Source organism: Equus caballus, chromosome 16, assembly GCF_041296265.1.
Source record: "Equus caballus isolate H_3958 breed thoroughbred chromosome 16, TB-T2T, whole genome shotgun sequence".
NCBI classification, from domain to species: Eukaryota; Metazoa; Chordata; class Mammalia; order Perissodactyla; family Equidae; genus Equus; species Equus caballus.
The window spans coordinates 55,939,016-55,958,887 of NC_091699.1; the positions used below are offsets into that span (position 1 = coordinate 55,939,016).

At 42.3% G+C, this 19,872-nt stretch overlaps 2 protein-coding genes across 8 annotated transcripts in view; one reads left to right on the forward strand and one right to left on the reverse strand.

Moving 5' to 3' along the window:
- ULK4 (unc-51 like kinase 4) overlaps window positions 1-876 on the forward strand; it is a 513,120-nt gene extending 512,244 nt beyond the window's left edge. For all 4 annotated transcript variants that reach the window (XM_001917025.6, XM_023620688.2, XM_070237944.1 and 1 more), the window contains exon 37: window positions 677-876. In XM_001917025.6, the coding sequence (XP_001917060.4) occupies window positions 677-740 (64 nt within the window). In that variant the 3' untranslated portion in view covers window positions 741-876. The remainder of the gene's footprint in view (window positions 1-676) is intronic.
- A 4,932-nt stretch (window positions 877-5,808) lies between these two features.
- CTNNB1 (catenin beta 1) overlaps window positions 5,809-19,872 on the reverse strand; it is a 37,945-nt gene continuing 23,881 nt past the window's right edge. Inside the window, exons 3-16 of one of the 4 annotated variants that reach the window (XM_023619815.2) lie at window positions 19,421-19,648; window positions 18,965-19,218; window positions 18,599-18,837; window positions 18,309-18,510; window positions 17,039-17,183; window positions 13,479-13,582; window positions 13,062-13,400; window positions 12,640-12,798; window positions 10,768-10,887; window positions 9,986-10,136; window positions 9,771-9,892; window positions 8,616-8,676; window positions 7,352-7,572; window positions 6,288-6,887 (exon numbers count right to left, since the gene is read on the reverse strand). In XM_023619815.2, the coding sequence (XP_023475583.1) occupies window positions 7,364-7,572; window positions 8,616-8,676; window positions 9,771-9,892; window positions 9,986-10,136; window positions 10,768-10,887; window positions 12,640-12,798; window positions 13,062-13,400; window positions 13,479-13,582; window positions 17,039-17,183; window positions 18,309-18,510; window positions 18,599-18,837; window positions 18,965-19,218; window positions 19,421-19,648 (2,333 nt within the window). In that variant the 3' untranslated portion in view covers window positions 6,288-6,887; window positions 7,352-7,363. 4 annotated transcript variants of the gene reach the window in all.

Consider the following 19,872-nt stretch of genomic DNA (forward strand, 5'->3'; position numbering starts at 1 on the left):
CGCAGCCCTGTTCCACTGCGACCCACCTCTTTTATGCAGCCTCCCCATTTGGTTATTTGGCAACAGCTCTATTTCTGTGTAGTCAGGAGTATGCCACAAGCTAATTTTATACTTCAAGGCACACTGCTATGTGTCATTCTTTTTTTGCTAACAGTTGTTAAGGCACAGGTTTAAATGTGTCTCAAACAATTTGCCCCAGTAACAAAATTTCCATTTTAAGCTCTTAATTGCACATCCACACCTATTAGAGTAAGAAACCCAAAGCTCTGGCTGATTGGCCAGGAAGTGGCAACATGGAACAGGGAGTCAATGTTTAGAGCGGATCTGGGATCTTTGCCGTTTCACACAAGTCATCTGCAGGTAGGCCCAATGCAGGACCCGGGAAGGGTCTGGCTGCTGGCTTGCCTTTACAGCTCAGCGTCAGTGCACCTGCCCAAGGTGGTTCAGACGTGGAGTGGTGGCCAGGAGCTCAGACCTAGCTCAAGAGTGCAGGCATGGCCAGTTCTGAGCCCCACTGGGAATCCTGTTTCTGTTTCTCAAGATCACGTGCAGGGGCAGCTCTAGGAAGCAGCTGGTCGATCAGATATTTGGATGCAAGAGAGGCCAGCCCCTTTGAAAGAGGGGGCATTTATATCCTGGAGATGTCTAAGTATTTCTACTCTGGTTTTTCTCACAGTTCGTCTGCTGACAGTGCTGTGGCTTCCTTGGCCCTGGAAATCCTCCAAGCTGTTGGACACTAGGCAAGAAGGCACTTGGCATAAGCCTGCCCTACGGCACCAACCCTTGGCTACACAGGCAAGGTCAGCTCCCAAGCACATTTGCCACATGGCCACCTACAGCTGTATTGGGGCCTAATAAAGTCAGCTGAACCCAGAACCTTCTGGCTGATGTGTTCTCATTAGCTCTGGACCCTAGAAAACCAACTCACAATAGACCTCCTGGGTTCCTGTGGGATACAGCCAGAAACCCCAGGTTTGCTAGCTGTTCTCAGACTGTTCTTTCCTCTCTGTGTGGACCAGACAGGGCTCCTCTACAGTCTGTGCTAATCAACTGGATGAGAAACTGCAGTCCTCAGCCTGATGGCACCTGTAAACGTTTGTCTCTCCTCCGAAGTTTTACAAGGCGGGACTAGGTATGAACGCTCTCCCAGCTGCGGCTCCAGAGCGAGCTTTGGAAGCTAGTTTTTGCCTCTTCCTCCCACTTTTACCTGCCTGCATTTCTTCATTTCAGGAACAAACTGATTCCAAGAATCCTAGGGAGGACTGGGCAAGACTCCACTAACAGGCACAGGTAGTTAAGTTTGTGTAAGGGAATGCAAAACGCTGGCTTCCTTGAAGGTCTGCCCATCTAGATGGGATGGCAGTATCAAAGTAGAATCATCTCCCCAATTTCCAGCAATTACCCCATTATATCCTTACAACCTTTCCAGCTGCTTCTTATGTTCCCTCACACATATACCTTTAGAACCTCCTATGTAAGGGTCAAGCCCATGAAAGTATTTGGTAGACACTGTAGAAAGGTAAAGGGACTGTTGTACTGAGACAGGCTTATTCTTAAATCTGGAGTGGAAGATAGGGTGGGTCCTGGGCAGCTGGAACCAGCTGGGCAAGTTGAGGCCATTCCATTCCTTGGCCTCTTTGGGGCCTCAGTTTCCCCATCTACAAAATGAAAGGGCTAATCAATAGCTGCTCCCCCTCTCCTGGCCCCAGTGCTCTCTGCTTCTCTAGGAGAGGGGATTTGCCCCATAACAAACATTGTCCAAAGCCCAGATGGGACCTTGTCCCAAGCAGCAGCAGCAGCCACCACCATGCAGGTGGAACAAGCAGAAGTGGCACCCATGTGGTCGCACAGGTGGCCCCATCTATGGCATCACGAGAAGCTGGTCATGCCATCACCAACAGCCCCACTTTGCCTGCCACAGGAATCTGGGTAGTTTGCCAACTTCCGTTTGGCTTTATAATGAAGACAGCAGCTCTGTGCCCAACTCTATGAAAGGCATGTATGTCAGTTACCTTAATCACAACCTGCAAAGCAGGCCTTCTTAGCTTCATTTCTTAGATGAGAAAACAGGCTCAGAGGAGCCAGTCTACTTGCTCAGTTCAACTCGGGACTCTGACTCCATAGCCAGTGTGTCCCACAGTGATGTCCAGAGCTTGAGCTGTAAATAGTTGGGGTATAGGAGGGTGTCCCACCCAGAAGCAGGCAGTTTCATTTGATCTCTCATAGCCTCCTTACTGCCCCTGATGAGAAGACCCCCGTGTTAAATCCTGCTGGGCATCGTGCCCATCACCAGACTCTGCCCTCTTGGGGCCCTGGCCTGGGTGGATCTGCCTGTGCTCCAGTGGGGTCGGGGGAGAGTAACCAATGGAGCAGCCAGAGGCTTAGCCTTCAGCTTGTTGGCTTGGCCTGCTGGGTCCAGGAACAGGCCCAGGTCTCCCTGCTTTCCCAGGAAATCTGTTCTCTCCCTTTATTCACTTCTTGGGGAACCACTCTAGAATTTTGGGCCTGCCTGGAGTCCTCCCAGAAGGTATTTCAGAACAGTGGAAGATTCTTCTTTCCCCTTTTCAATTGAGCAGGGAGGAGTCTTTGTTGTTCAAGGTAAAATGGGAAGGTTTTAACATTCTAGAACCATTTTGTTGAGTGGACCATTCCTGGCCCTGAGATCCACAGCACTGTCTGAGGAAGGGCTATCTGAGTAGGCAAAGGGCAAGGAGATGATATGGTCCTAAGCAGGGCTACTGCCCTCAAGGGTGCTCAGTCCAGGGTGCCAGGGCACTAAAGCCAGCCTATGCCAAGCCTGCACCCCGGTGTGAGGCTGTCCTCCTGGAGTTAAGGGATCCTTTTTGTCATTCTCACAAAGGTGCCAAATGGAAAGCAGCAGCCCCAGTCCCAGTAAGCTAAGAGGCTTGGACACGAGCAAGCTGGCTGAGTGGGTAGGAGGCAGCTGAGGGTGATAACCCTTCCCTGCCCTCCCCATGCTAGAGGCCCAAACCCTCATATTGGCTTCCCAGGCTGGCTCCAATTCTGAGAGGAGCTGGGCCCTGGCCCCCCATCGGAGATCTCAGGATTCTTGCAGTGGCACGGGGCCAGACCCGGGCACTCGCCTACTGGCCCCTCCCCTGCCCACCACCTCCAAGCTTCAGCTATTTGCTAACTGGCTACAACCCACTGACTGAGCCTCTCCAGGGACGGTATCACTGAAGTTGCAGAGGTGGAAGGCAGCAAGAGCATTAGAGGGAAGGGGAGGACCAGGGGAGTGGCTACACAGGGCTACCTTCTTTCCTTCCCTCCACTAATAGCAGGCCCAAACTTCAAGACCTTGCCTTAACTTCCAGCTTGAGAGTAGGTGCCCAGTAAGCTGTCCCTGTGAAGCGCCATTTGGGGTGACTCTGGCCACAGGTGTTCTGAGAGGAACTGACAATCATCTGGGGCAGATAAGGAGGTGGGTCTGTAGGATGCAGCAACAGAATTTACTGTCTGATGGTTCTTTGCACTTGTCTAGCTCTTCATGTTTCCCATATTACCGCATGAGGTTCCCAGGTCAATTCTGTGAATGCAGGGCATGCATATCCCTGTGGGCTCTGGTGGCTGAGGCTCCTGTCTAAGGTGAGTGAAAGGAGGAACTGGGTCTTTCCTGCTTCCACTTGAAGCAAGATTCCCTTTTTCCTCCCTCCACTAGCAACAGAAAACTATGTAGAAATCTCTGATATATGGATATATGCAGGGCCTGGGGAAGGAACTAATAGGAAAGAGGGGAAGGAAGGAAGCTACAAAAGCCCAAAGAAATGGGGTTGGCCCCGTGGGAGAGCTCTGGAGTGGGGTGGGGACAAGACTAGCCAAAGTTTAAGAAGCCCCCAAAGCCTCCAGCGTCCATGGGGCTGAAAGGAGGGAAGTGTGGGAACAAGAAGCAAAAAACCATGGCCTAGAATAAGGACCAGGGAGGTGGGGAGTCCTGATGTAACCTGGAAGGAAAACAACTGGCCTTTTAAATCCTGCTTCTGGCCTCTTTATCGGGGGCTTGATGTGGAGGTGGTAGAGGCAGCCTATCACCTCCCTCTAGCTTACTAGAGTCTCGTGGGGTGGGGAGGTGGAAGGGACTCCACATAGGATGCTGATGGCTAAGAAAAAGGAAGCACGACCTTTTCAGTCCCATTCTCATTCCCCCTATCATTTTGTAATTGCATTTGGTGGTTGATTCACTCAAGGGAAGGAAAAGCAGTTAGATTCTCACCTGCCAGAACAAAACAGTCGATCGACTTGGCTCTCTTTGCTTTACACACCAAAGAGCACAATTCAGATCTTCTGTGTTTATTAATCAAAACAAGAATTAAAGAACACATTTATCTCAAGTTCTTTCACTGTCAAGGATTCAGATTATCAGATCAAAGCCTCATGTCTAGAACATTTGCTCCAACATGGAAAAGCTTTTCTTTAGCTCAGTGGTGGTGACTGCAATGGGATCAAATGTCCTATGCACCTCTGTTCCCAGGTGACCACTATTCTGATTTTTGTAATGATCTAATCACCTCCTTGCTTCTTAGTTTTACCATCCAAGGATGATTTCTTTAAAATAGTTTGCGCTGTTTTGGGATCAGTGAAGTCCTACAGCATGCATTTGTGACTTGCTTTTGTTCGATAGTATATTTGAGATATACTATTAATTATGTAAAGCTGTAGTTTTTTACTGCAGTATGGCCATTCTCTTGTATGAATAAAGTGATCATTGGACACATGGGCTTCCAGTGTGGGCTGTCACACAGTGCCCTACAGCAAGCCATACTAGAGCTTGAGGCAAAAGAAAAATCATTAATTTAAAATTTTGATTTTTGTTGGTCATGGACTTTTTTCTGCATTAATTTCAGTTTTATCCAAATAGCTGGTCAATTGTTCCTCACCTTTACTAAAAAGTCCCTCAGTTTCACACTGACCTCCAGTGCTACCTCTATAGTAATGTCCGTCGTCTACACCTTCGTCTGTTTCCATCCCTATGCCAGTAACAGTGTTAACTACCTCTAGTCAGGCCCTGACAGCTGGCAGGCAAGTCTTCCACTCTCATTCTTCACAAATGTCTTGGTTATTCTTGGCCCTTTGTACTTTTTAAGTACAATGCAGAACCACCTTGTTGAATCAGATTAACTTTCATATTAAGTTTTTAAATGGAACTTCAAAACTGATTTTAGGCAAAGCTCTGAAAATGTTTTCTGGTTTTAAAAGTTCTTTTCTTTAAATGAAACACCCTGCTGTGGTTGCTTATGTTAAGCTTCTTGCACTACTGGCTTGGTTCTGTCTGTCCTGCACTGGCGGCAGTACCTGAGACCTACTACCTCGGCAGGTGGGCACAGGTTTCCTCTTCAATCCCAATTACATTTTAGACCACAGTGAAGAATTTCAGGCTTTCACAAAAGGTCTTTCCCAGATGAAGCTGATATTCAACAAAAAGGAAGTGAATATGTATGTATCTAGTAATTATGATCTTAATAAAATAAAAATACACAGTAAATCAGAATCAGCTCTCCCTAAGCACAGAACACTTCTTTTACTGTTTTTAAAGACCAAAACACAAGTCTTAACAGGTCTACTAACTCTGCCCTAAAGGATGAACTAAGCTTGTCAGACCTACCACCAGGATCACAGGATCACCTGGCAGACGGTGTGAAAGAAGTCTGGTTCTCTCTGATTATGTGCAGATAAACACTGACACTTAAACCATCTTAATTATCAGTTCAAAGTGGAGTTGAAAGAATTCCCCTCTCCAAATGAGTCACACTTATGTGAAGATGCTTGAAGTCCAAATCCAGGTAGTTACTTCTTCATTATCACCTTAATGGAATGAAACCATCTGATGGCATTTGGGGTGGGGGGATGCCTATTTGGCCTTCAGTTTTGGTCTCTGTAGCCCAAAGACTAGATGCCTTTGAACTGAGGTGGCCTTTTGTCACCTGGGCAAAATTATACACATGACCACAGCAAGAGGCCAAGCAGGAGTCTTGGCCACAGGCTCTAAAGCCTGTGTCCTTGAGCTGAAGATGGTGGAATCTCCCCTCTTACACAAGCTCAGAATCAATCACAATGTCAAGGCTGAATGAAACACTTTTTGGTGCAATTTAACCCAGAGCCAAGTGCTAAAGAAAGCTGGCAGACAATCCCATCTGGAGGTAAAGCTCTCTCTATCATTACAACTTAAATTATTTCACTATGTGTTTTCCTCAGGATGAAGTTGAGTTGAATAAGCTTACTACCCTCACAAACCATTTAATTAATAACAAGGAAAAAAAGGTGACACAATCGAATGAATTAAAAGTTTAATTCTGAACCATTTTTATAACTGCATTTTCTCTTGAAGCATCGTATCACAGCAGGTTACAACAACTTTGGGATAAAAGGCAACTGGTAAACTGTCCAAAACAAGGTTCCAAATAACACCTCTTACTGATTTACCCTACCCATACATATCCCAAATAAAGTTTTTGATCAAAAACATGAAATAGATCCACCTGCTTATTTTAAGCATATTAAAAAGGAAACTAATTGGACCATTTCTATTTGTCTATTTTATACAAAAGGCTACACAATGTTACACTTTATTCAGATTACAATTAGAGTGATTATGAATTAGTGTTCTACACCATTACTCAATTCTTAAAAATTAGAAATTGCTGTAGCAGTATTCACTATAACTTAACACTACAAGAGACTTAAAAAACTAACAGTTACTGCAAAAAAAATTAAAGAGCTACTTCAAAGCAAGCAAAGTCAGTACCATTACAGATATTAAAAAAAAAAATTTAACAAGCAAGGCTAGAGTTTGATAAATTCCATCTTGTGATCCATTCTTGTGCATTCTTCACTTCTTGAGTCACTCCCAAAATCCATTTGTATTGTTACTCCTCGACCAAAAAGGACCAGAACAAAAAGTTTACTTCAATTGTTCCCATAGGAAACTCAGCTTGGTTAGTGTGTCAGGCACTTTCTGAGATACCAGCCCACCCCTCGAGCCCTCTCAGCAACTCTACAGGCCAATCACAATGCAAGTTCAGACAATACAGCTGTATAAAGAGAGAAAGGCTGCTATTAATGTTTAAAACAGCAAATGTTACTCATTTGAGTATTAAGTTGCAAAAGCTGTGGCAAAAAACATTAAAGTTAGTAACTTCCACACATGACCACGTAACAACCAGAAATCTGAGAACACTCAAATGTTCCAAGACATCTCCTTCCAAAGTATGTATCTGTTTTTGTGGCAGATTTACAAATAGGCCTAAACCACTCCCACCCTACCAACCAAGTCTTTCTGAAGTTCTGTAGGCAGAGTAAAAGTATTTTACCCAAACTGGCTTTTTTAACTTCTTACCTAAAGGATGATTTACAGGTCAGTATCAAACCAGGCCAGCTGATTGCTGTCACCTGGAGGCAGCCCATCCATGAGGTCCTGGGCATGCCCCAGATCTGGCAGCCCATCAACTGGATAGTCAGCACCAGGGTGGTGGCCACCCATCTCATGCTCCATCATGGGGTCCATACCCAAAGCATCCTGGCCGTATCCACCAGAGTGAAAAGAACGATAGCTGGGATCTAGAAGAGTCGGGGTGGTGACAAAATGGTCAAAGGCGAGAGAAAGCGGAGAAAGACATAAAAGTTAACACTGAGGTTAGGGGCATCCAAAGGCAGTGTACTCATTAGAAAGCACTGCTTTCTTGCCTCTTCAACATCTAGCTTTCTTTAGCCAAGTAATTATCCAGTGCCAGGCTACCCATAAGGCCACAACAGACAAAGTCTGTTTCCACCATAGGCAGATCAGCAGTTTACCCCTGAACATTTGCATTTACCCAGGCAGAGGCATAAGTTTCCTGAGGAGGAGCAGCAGCAATCTACTGTGTATGACCACCTAGGCATCGAGAAGTCATGGGTAGGAGATGAAGGCAATAACAAGGAAGTCTGGCAGATGTAATCTATCTGTTGAAAAGTCCAGGTGATACCCACAAAAGTAGTGAGAAAACTCAAGATACTGTATCCAATTAAACCTTTTCATGTTTTATCTTAAGGGGTGAGATTTATCTATCTGTCAAGAAGAACCTTATGAGCTTTAGTGGTTTAATAATTAGGAAAAACCAGTTAAGGTTATAAATTTAACATGAATAGTTATAACTGTTAGTGGTTTACCCCATGCTCCATATCTCTGTTACCCAAATCTGAATTAGATTTTTCAGAAAACCCTGATAATGCAACTACATAAATACCCAAGATCTGAGCTTGGGGACAGAAGCTTCCCATACTCTCACTTCCTGGGTGGGGTGTAGACACAGGTATTATGGATTTTCTGACCAAAAAAAAGGGAATAAAAAGCCAGGCAACTTCTAACATCCTGCACTACAGAGGCCTGGCACTAGTGACACATATTTGTTGGTGTGATCCTGTTCCTTACTCGGTGTGTGGCTCAGAATTCCCTATGTTCCATTAAAGATACTGTTGCTGACTCTGAATTTAAGAATTGCCTTTAATTGCTGCCACTACATTCCTGCCAACAGTGGTTTCCCAGATGAGCAAACCAGCTCTTTTGATAAGGCTTTGGAACTGTAGCTTGACCTGGAATTAATCGACAAATATGAGAAACATACCATCCTGGCGATATCCAAGGGGTTCTCCCTGGGCACCAATATCAAGTCCAAGATCAGCAGTCTAGATAAACAGGTACAATGTAAAGAAAAATGAAAATTCTCAACTTAAGTATGTTTTCAAAATATTACAGAGTATACTTTATTTTCAGATTACGAAAGGAACAAAAGACTCAAAGACCGTAGAAATACTTAGAAAATACAGAATTACTTCAAAATACATTAGTATACAATACAGAAATACTTCAAACTCCACCCCTCAAAGATTAACCACTGATAGAGAAACATGTTTTCTCATTGCACATAGTATTCAAAGTAGTCACTACTTTATTCTTTCAGCAAATATACATAAAGTGCTTACTATGTGCCAGAGTACTGTTCTAGGTGCTAGAGATACAACTGTAAACAAAACAGGCAAAATGTCTAGCCCAAACAGGAGATGCTACAAACAGGGTATGTTATAGGAAAGAAGATTTTTAGCCTGAGCAGCTAGAAGGACGAACTTGCCATTAAGTGAGATGGAGAAGACTATGAAAGGAACAGGTTTGCGGAAGGGGTGGGTAGGAAAGTTCAGAGCTCAAGTTAGAACATGTTAAGATTGCCTATTAAAAATCCAACTAACACATTCCTCACTCTTTGGCAATCTGCTTTTTATTTCCCCACCTAACAATATATAGGATCACTTTCCACTCATTCAACAAATATAATGCACTGTATGTATGTCCCGTAATTGAATAAACTTTCAGGGTGGTTCAAATGTTTCACTGAACAACTCTGTACTGAGGACAAATACTGAAGACAAATGCATAGAAGTTCAACCAGAAAAGCAGATGAAAAACAGCATTTTTTAAAAAGAAAAGTATCGATAAATTGACTTCCACCTACATTGCCTCTTTCCTTACACCCTATTGAAAAATATTGTTAAACCCAGTAACTTTTTCCTCTATCTCCCTTATAAATTCTAATGTTAAGCAACATAACTTGTTTGTTCTCAACAGGCTGTTTAAAGCTATAGTTCTTCCTCACAGCAGTTGCTAAGACAGCATGAAGGATGAACATTCAAACCAAGGACATAGTGCAAAGGAACCTCTTTTGAGGGGAAACCACTGCCTTACCTGTTCTAGCAAACTACCAGATAAACGTGCTCACACTGCCTACCTCATTCCAAGCCATTGGCTCCGTTCTGAAGAGGGAACTGGTCAGCTCAACTGAAAGCCGTTTCTTATAATCCTGTGGCTTGTCCTCAGACATTCGGAATAAAACAGCAGCTGCATATGTTGCTGGGAGAGGATGGGGAAAAAATGGCCCTTGAGGAAAAGCTGAGGCTTCGCTATAAACACCAAGCTAAAGGCTCTGGTTCCTTTTCTACTTACCCACACCTTCATTCCTAGAATGAAGTAATTCTGTCAGAGGAGCTGTGGCTCCCTCAGCTTCAATAGCTTCTGCAGCCTCTTTGTCCTGAGCAAGTTCACAGAGGACCCCTGCAGCTACTCTTTGGATATTTTCAATGGGAGAATAAAGTAGCTAAGGAGAAAACACACAGAAATAAAACCTAATTAAATCTGAAGTCAGAACATGGCAAGCACCCCACTGTGATGCAAACATTCCCACTTCAGAGTGTAAGCAGCATTCGCACTACTTGTATTAAAATCATATTCTCTAAAATTTATGTTCTAGGGTTTTTAATGCTCTGGAGCAACTGGTGTTGTGGAATATTTTTAGCTATAAACCCTTTCTTCAGACAGTTTTAGTCGAGCTAAGATTTGGAAAACGCAGAGGTGGTTGGAAGCCTGTGCTCTGGCAGCTCAGACCAGCACTCCCCCCTCCAAAACTGAGCACCCGGAAAAGTAAAGTCTGCACCCTCATTTTTAAGGCTCTACTCCCAGTGTTTCTCCTACTGCCCAAGAAAATTGAAGGGAAGTTTCATAAAATTAAATGTATTCAACTTAAAGGACACTACACATTGAGATTCTATTTTTTGTACTTTGGTGGGGGCATGGGCAGTGTTGTCATTTTATAAATGGTGATAGTAGATGAAAAATTAAATGTTGGTGGACCTATTTTGGCCCCTAATTTTCTGAAATTCTGCTTGTCATTAAAATCCTGAAATATTATGGACACATAAAATCTAACACCTCACTTAAAACCAACATACCTGCACAAACAATGGAATGGTATTTAGTCCTCTGATTACAATTCGGTTGTGAACATCCCGAGCTAGGATGTGAAGGGCTCCGGTACAACCTTCCACTATTTCTTCCATGCGGACCCCCTCCTACCAAAAGAAACACGGTTAACAAACAGGGCATTCCCCTTTGTAAAGTTTACAAACCTGAAAGGCTTTCTGTTCTGAATAGCAATTACTAGACTAGTTATTCACATTATATACCCAAATTCCCCAGAATTTGCAATTAGTTCAGGAATGAAGGAAGATTCCATTAAGTTGAATGTCACTGAAAGGGGGCTTCATGGCAGCACTAATTCCAAGCAGCATCCCTCCCCCGTACACAGTGCTGTGCACAGTGAATTACAGCTTCGATATACCTCTAAATCCCAAAGACAACTTTCTTACAGTGAGGGCACCAACCAAGCTGGGTAAAAGGGATATATAAAGAAAACATACACAAAGATGGGAAAGTAATGCTTAGACCACATCAATGTTTTTCTTTCATATGTTCCCCCTATTCTATACATCTATATATATGCAGTGAAAACTTAAAGTTTTATCACCAACTGCTAAAACTCTACTGAACTGCTAGGAGAAAATCCACTCCTCACCCCTCCAAGACTATTCAACTGAGAGCCTGTATGAAAAAAGGAAGTGAGCTTTTGCAAAAAATAAATAACTATCTGCTTTCCCCGTTTCTGAGTTTTAAAAAAGGTTATGATTCTACTACTTTTAGCAACTTTTTTTTTTTGGCGAGGAAGACTGGCCCTGAGCTAACATCTGTTGCCAATCTTCCTCTTTTTGCTCATCTGTGCCAGTCTTCCTCTATTTTTGTACGTGGGATGACACCACAGCATGGCTTGATGAGTGGTGCGTAGATCTGTGCCCAGGATCCGAACCCAGGAACCCTGGGCCGCTGAAGCGGAGCATGCAAACCCAACCACTAGGCCACTGGGCTGGCCCCCTTTTAGCAACTTTTATAAACAACTTGATTTTTATAAGGACACAAAAACTCCTTTCTTCTTAGAGAAGAGATTTAAAATAAAAGGTACTCTTTGCATTCTATTAAGCCATCTCATAGACATGGGCCAATACCAAAAGTAATGAGGGGAGAAAGCTGAAACCCTCATGAGTACATATGCATAACAACTAGCAATAAGGGATTCCCAAAATCTGTTCTAGTAGGGTCCATCTTTGTTTTCTAAAGTAACCTAATTAACTAAGAGAGAACTCTTTGAAGGTCTGAGTCTTAAATTTGGAGGACTCAGAAATGTCTTTAGATAGTTGTAATGAAGTTAATTTTAAGACTACAAACTTGACATCAAAGCCTTAGGCTGAGATTATGGGTAAAGATTCCAGAAATGCAGGTACTTATTCTTGAAATTTGTTGGGATTCTCAGGTCCATGAAAATAGTTTAAACCACTCCTGGAAGAGACAGTAAAGCGTAACTGAAATATTCATGGGTAAAACTTCTATTGTAGTGGGGATAAGAGGCTCTGAAATCAGATGGACTCTGGATTCAAATTATGGCTCTGCTACTTCCTAAAGAGGTGAGTCTTTCTACAGATTAAATGAGAACATTGTATGAAGTGCCTAATCCCACAGCAGTAAATCGCAACCCAAACTCGCTTTGTAAGACTGATGATGCAAACATGTCAAAGGAAATGTCTCTAGGGGCTACATTATTCCTTATCTTTTCTGCAGCCACAGAAACATGTTAGTTTTTTTAGCCATTAGCAAGCAGCCCTTCAGGCAGGAAGGAGAATGGAGGGAGCCAATGACCAAATAACTTCAGGATCCTATGGATTTATGCATTCCTTTTAAATATAAGCCAGGTGTCACTACTAAGATTTATCTACCACAAACTGCTGCTGGGTTCCACCCATAGATGTACGGCGCTGGGTGTCCTGATGTGCACGAACCAGCAACTGAACTAGTCGTGGAATGGCACCCTGCTCACGCAACGGTGCATGATTCGCTGGACAAAGGGCAAGATTTCGAATCAATCCAACAGTCGCCTGTAGATAAGAAAGAAGAATAAAGGACTGGCATACAACTCAACAAAATCATTTTCTTAGCCTAAAATTCCAACCACATTGAATCTACTGGTATCACTTCAAAGTAGAACTGACTAGACAAACACTTTGGAATCCCAGCCATACTTCCTATTTACTAAGAAATACAATTCCTACTTATCAATTCCTTATGCCTAGATGGCCATTTAATAGTTAGAGGTGGTTATTTTTAATTCTACAACCTTCTACTTTAGCTGAAAATTTACCTTTATCAGAGGCCAGTGGGATGGTGGATGTAGGAGTTTAACCACAACTGGTAGTCCATAGTGAAGGCGAACAGCATTCTGAGCCATCTCTGCTTCCTGGTGTCGGCTGGTCAGATGACGAAGAGCACAGATGGCAGGCTCAGTGATGTCCTCCCTGTCACCAGCACGAAGAACAGTACGCACAAGAGCCTCTATACCACCCACTTGGCACACCATCATCTTGTTCTTATAATTATTGCAAGTGAGATTAGAAAGAATTCCAGCTGCACAGGTCACCACATTTATATCATCTGAGCCCAGAAGCTGAACAAGGGTCCCAAGAAGACCTTCCATCCCTTCCTATGGAGATAAAAACAGATGCTCAGTACATATTCTTCTTGACTCTTATCACCAAGGCACCTGGTGATAAGAATTTACCTGTTTAGTTGCAGCATCTGAAAGATTCCTAAGAGTCCAAAGACAGTTCTGAACAAGACGCTGACTTGGATCTGTCAGGTGAAGTCCTAAAGCTTGCATTCCACCTAGAAAATTAAAAAAGATCTAAGGCAATGGCCATTAGCTATCAATTCCTATAAGCTCTAGGTGTCTTTTCTAGTCTTAGAGGGTGTCCCTCTTTATTGCTAAGGCTTACTGCCTCCATCTAAGTCCTTCATTTCCTTTCATTTTCTAGGATACTGATCAGTTTCCCTTTCTTTTCCATTTCACCTCAACTAGTGACAACTTCTGTCAAATATCTGTTGTTCCTTCTCTATGTGGAAAAAGCCTTCAACTCCACTGTCCCCCTGTAGGTAATATTCCTATTACTTATTTGCTTTCATCCATTCAATCATTTAAAAAATATTTATTCAATACCAGGCCCTGTTTTGAGTTGGAGCTATACCAGTGACCAAAATATTCTAATACCCCTACCCTTATAGAGCTCATGATCTAATTGGAGGCAGACAATAAACAAATATACAATTAATAAACTAAAACTATATGGTATGTCAGATGGTGTTAAGTGCTACAGAAAAAAATAACAAAAGGTAAGGGAGGGGGCTACAATTTTATGTAGGATAATTTGGTCATCTCAGTGTGAAGGTGACAACTGAGCAAAGACTTGAAGGAGCTATGTGAACTCCTGGGGTAGTAAAAACAATCCAACAAGAAGGCACTGGAACGCTTACTGTCAAGGACTGTATAAAAGGTACTGACTCCAAAACATGTGCTCCAAAAGTTCACAACCTTCCATCATTTAGGACCCTAATAAAGGACATTTACACTGGCAGAGAAGTCTAAATGGAAGCTCAATTCCCCGTCTACTGGCTTAACTTCAGCCATCTCTCTCCTACTGAGATCACTTCTGAATGCCACAAGAGATACCTTCCCTTGTCTCCTTGTTCATTTTTCAAGTCTGTTTTATTTCCCCAATTAGGTTAGATCTACTTGCTATAATTCTCATGGCACCCTGTACTGTTCTGTCATAGCACTTACCACAACTATAATTAAGTCTATCTCCCATACAAGACAAAGATCATCCCTATCTGGTTCTTTCCTCATAGTAGCTCCAGCTACTAATAGAGTGACCTGCACAAGGCTGATACTCAGTATTTGTTAAATGGCTAGATTCGCCTCTACCTTATCTCCCTCACAGATTTCATTCTCATTCTCTTCCTCTACTATGACTATTAACTCTAAGAGAGTGGATCTTAACTCCAGATGCCCATCAGAATAGTCAGTAGAGACTTCTAAAAACACACGTTCTGATTCAGCAGGTCTAGGGTACAAATCCCATGCAGATGACTTTGAGGCACCCCTCCCACCTCACTTCCCTGCAGCCCCTACCCCTAAACACTAAGAGGGCAACTCCCCAACCTCTAGACTAGTCTTTCCCTGAATTCCAATACCATACGTTTCCAGTTACCTACTGACCCTTTACTCACTTTGCATGTTATCAGCTTCTTAAATTATCTTGTTCCAAAAATTAAACAATCCATGCTGGTAGTTCCATTTATCTTCATGGTACCAATATTCTCCCCACCACGAACAACTTTTGGTTGCACCTTTAGCCTCTACGTTATTACATTCTACAAATTCTTTCAGAAGTCTCAAACATTCATCCTTTGCTGTATTATTTTTAATACCAAACTATTTCATTCCTGGAAGCCTGTAACACATCTCAGTGGCCTGGTCTGCTTGCCTTTGGTCAAACTGTCATACAATGTGGGTATTAATATTCCAAACACCCCACTGGGATGTTATGCCATTGCTCAACAATCATCAATAGCTTCTCATTGTCTATAAGATAAAGGTCAAATTATTTAGCATAATCTTAAGGATTCCTTCAGAATTTGGATCCTACCTAGCATTCCAAACTGACCTAAATATTCTACATCTATGGTTCCAAAGCTGTAATAAAGCATGAATAAACATCTTACAGGGGCCTAGGAAGTCCTGCATGATATGGCCCTACGTAGTTCATCAACCTCATCCTAGGCTATTCATCCCATTACTCACTAAGTACACAGACTTTCTCTTCAGCACCTAGAACTCAACAATCTCTTTCCTACCTTCAAGGACATAGCTCATGTTTCTTTTCTCTGCCTGGAAAGTGCTTAATCCCCACTTCCCATATAGATACTAAACAGGTGCCTTCTCATCCTGCAATCCCATTTACCATCCCCTTCTCAGGGAAGCCCCTCCCCTCTCCATTAATTCTGTATCACTATTTACTGTTTGTTTCTCTCATAACACTCATTCCAATTTGTAATCACCTCATCTTTCTGAATATTTCTTTCACCCTCACCAGACTGTAAGAATAAATACAGGGAGCATACAAGTGTTGTTATCCAGTGTATATCATATGCTTATTACAGCACTTGAAACACAGGTGCCAAATACTTTCAGAAGAACATAAGAATAATCTGAGGAACTTCTTAAAATGAGGATTCCTAGGCCTCCAATCCCACACATCTCCAGCTACCTACTGACCTTTGTAACTTCAACACTCTAGGGATTCTGATTAAATAAGTCTAAAACTGTATTTTTCACAAGCACTTCAGATATTTCTGGAATAGCTGGCAGAATTTACATCCCCTTGTTCTATATGAACCCAGCCACACTTGTCTGTCCCCATGCCTATTGTCCCACTGCCAGCAGCTGTCTTGGGCAATCATAATCCCCTTCTCTCCCATAGATTCTCAAGTAAAATTACTCTTGACAAGTGAAAAAAATAGGTGTTACCAACCCTACACTTTACTCTGAATATTCTGTTAAATGCCTATATCTTTTTCCTCTTCCAGTTTGATTTGAAGCTTGGTTTGAGAGTCCAGGTAGATGCTCTCAGGTGGGTTATAGAACGGAGAAAGGATGCTGGGTAGTTGAAAAGTAACTGTATCTTCATGACAGAAAAACAAGAGGCCCTCATGTGGATCATCTATTCCTTCACTCTGCTACCAACATGCACACAATATAAACTACCACATACAAGTTACTTCATTAAAAATACTTACAGGAAAAAGAAAAAACGATTTTACATTTTAGACCATTTGTTCACTAAGAACAGAGAATACCAGTGCAAAATACTGCTCATGAGCATTCACTAACAAATCAAGGGAATCACTTTGCTACATACAACCGTACTTTAATAAAATTTACTGCAACATAATTTCACCTATGTATTCACAAGTCTGTTAGCAAAGCAAATCTTGGGTTTGCCCAAAACCAAAATTAAAAACAAATTTTATCAAGCCAAGTATCACCTGTCATTTTCGATGGGTAATAATAATTCTGCCTAAATCAGGCTTACATAGCATCAATGCAGGTGTCAAACATAACATATACTTTGTCTGAATGTGATCTTGGGTGAAAACTGAATAGGACCATCTACTTTCAGCCTGTTAAGGTCAAGTTCTATTACCCTTTTCCTAAGAAAGGTAATCAAATTAGAACTGCAGATGCTGTACACACAAGAACTCAAAATAGACACATATACTCACCAGCTTCTACAATAGCCGGCTTATTACTAGAGCAGACAGACAGCACCTTCAATACTCTGCTTGTGGTCCACAGTAGTTTCTCATAAGTGTAGGTCCTCATTATATTTACTAAAGCTTGAGGTCCACCACTAGCCAGAATGATTAACTAGAACAACAAGTATATATATTGTTAGTCATGGAATCCTGAAAACGCCTGAGAAATGTCACGTTATATTACTGACTTATTATATAAAAATTTCAGCAAGCTTGTTACTGGCTTAAATGTATTCCTGAACCCCATGACCCAGACCCCCAAATTGGGGCCCTATTTAACACCTCCTCCTATAGCATTCCACTCAAATACAGGCATCCCAGTCCTACCAAAAATATATCAACTCTGGCCCAATTTTCTTCTTTCCACATTGATCATAGCAAAAGAAAAAAAAAGAAAAAGAAACCATGTTGGTATGCAAGAGTAATGCCCAGATATGAAAGTTATATCAAAGCTGATCTGTTGAAAATTTAAACCAGAATGGGCACTCAAAACCCCTAAATGATTTGGCTCTTCACTTTTCCTAATCATATCCACCTTAAAGAGGAATACCACAAAATAATCACTCATTCTTGCCCTTCACTTCCTTGCATGCCTCTACCTCCCAACTCTACCCCAATTTTAAATCACTTCATGCCTCCGCTAAAAATTATTTGATTGCTTTCCCATTGCTCTTTTAACATGTTTTATAAAACCCTGTAGGATCTGCCCTGCCTAGCTCAACAGTCCCACCTCATACCTTTCTTCTTCCCTACTCTGTACTTTTTGAATCTCCAAAACTCGCCATATTCTTCCCTCAGTAGGACTTTCAAAGATGCCACTTACTCTCCCTGACCTTCACCTAGTCAATCCTGACTCACCCTTGAGAGCTGAACTCAACTGTCACTTCCTCCAAGAGGTCTCCCTGGACCCTCAAAACAGGGTCTGCTTCACTTATGTGCTCTCACAGCCCCTGTACTTACTCCTAACATATGAATTAAATAGTAATTAGGCTATTATTTCACAATCTATCTCCCACCCAAGAATGAAAGCTCTAAGAGAAGCATGCCTGCTATATCCCTATCACCTAGCACAGTGCTTTACATATACACACTCACATATTTAAAGGAATAGAGATGTCCACCTTTTCTAGGATACATACAAAGGGTGAGACATACAATTTGTAAGAGTCCACAGAAAGACATGACACTGCGGGTCTCCAATGCTCCATGAAAACCACATTCAGAACAATTCTTTTACCTTGCTTTCTTGATTGCCATAAGCTAAAATCTGAAGGCAGTCTGTTGTAATAGCCAAGAATTTAACATTTGTTTTGTTGAGCAAGGCAACCATTTTCTGCAGCCCACCAGCTAAACGCACTGCCATTTTAGCTCCTTCTTGATGCAATAAAAGGTTGTGGAGAGTTGTAATGGCATAAAACAATACAGAATCCACTGGTGAACTGGGAAGAAGAAAAAAGCCTCATCAGAAATGTTGTGATTGCACTCTTCTCTATCTTAGTTTTGAGCACTCTGACCATGTTTTCTTACCCAAGCATCTTCACAAGGGCAGGAATGCCCCCAGACTTAAAGATGGCCAGCAAGCCCTCACGATGATGAGAAAGATTGTGCAAGGTCCCAGCAGTACAGCGAGCTGTTTCTACATCATTTGTATTCTGCATGGTACGTACAATAGCAGACACCATCTGAGGAGAACGCATGATGGCGTGTCTGGAAGCTTCCTTTTTAGAAAGCTGATGAACCATAACTGCAGCCTTATTCACCACCACCTATAATGTACAGGAATTAAGAGATATCATTAGTTTTCAAATACTGTTACTGGATAGACATTTTGAGACTACCTCCTTGAGAGTTTCCATCAAAGCAGATTAAATGGCTGCCCATGTCATTACTTACCTGGTCCTCATCATTTAGCAGTTTTGTCAGTTCAGGGATTGCACGTGTGGCAAGTTCTGCATCATCTTGATAGTTAATCAAATTTACAACTGCATGTTTCAGCATCTGTGATGGTTCAGCCAAACGCTGGACATTAGTGGGATGAGCAGCATCAAACTGTGTAGATGGGATCTGCATGCCCTCATCTAATGTCTCAGGGAACATAGCAGCTCGTACCCTCTGAGCTCGCGTCATTGCATACTGTCCATCAATATCTAGAAAAGGTAAATTCAACATTCACTACCCATAGGTCAGCGTTCACTTGAATATTTGCTATCCTAAGTGGTGAAAGTGACATTGCAATCACTCCCTTTTCTTTACCACGCTATTTTATTTAAGTTCTTACACACTAACTTTCAGAACTATTTAATTTTCAAAACTGCGTTCTGACTTTCAGTAAGGCACTAATACTCTTACCAGCTACTTGTTCTTGAGTGAAGGACTGAGAAAATCCCTGTTCCCACTCGTACAGGACTTGAGTCGTGTCGACATCCTCTTCCTCAGGATTGCCTTTACCACTCAGTGAAGGAGCTGTGGTAGTGGCACCAGAATGGATTCCAGAGTCCAGGTAAGACTGTTGCTGCCAGTGACTAACAGCCGCTTTTCTGTCTGGCTCCATGGCCATGTCCAACTCCATCAAATCGGCTATAAAAATGAAGCAGCATTAGCATTACTATCATGGGAATGTTATCCTAATTAAAAAAAAATCTGTGATATGATCCATTGAAATATTTTTAGAAATACAGTCAAATCTGACAGACAGCCAAGAATAACAGAATGATAGCCAGGATTAGCTCAGTGATGAAATATCTACACTCTTAGGGGACCACCTAACAGTTACTCACTGAATCAGTGGAAGAATGGTACTG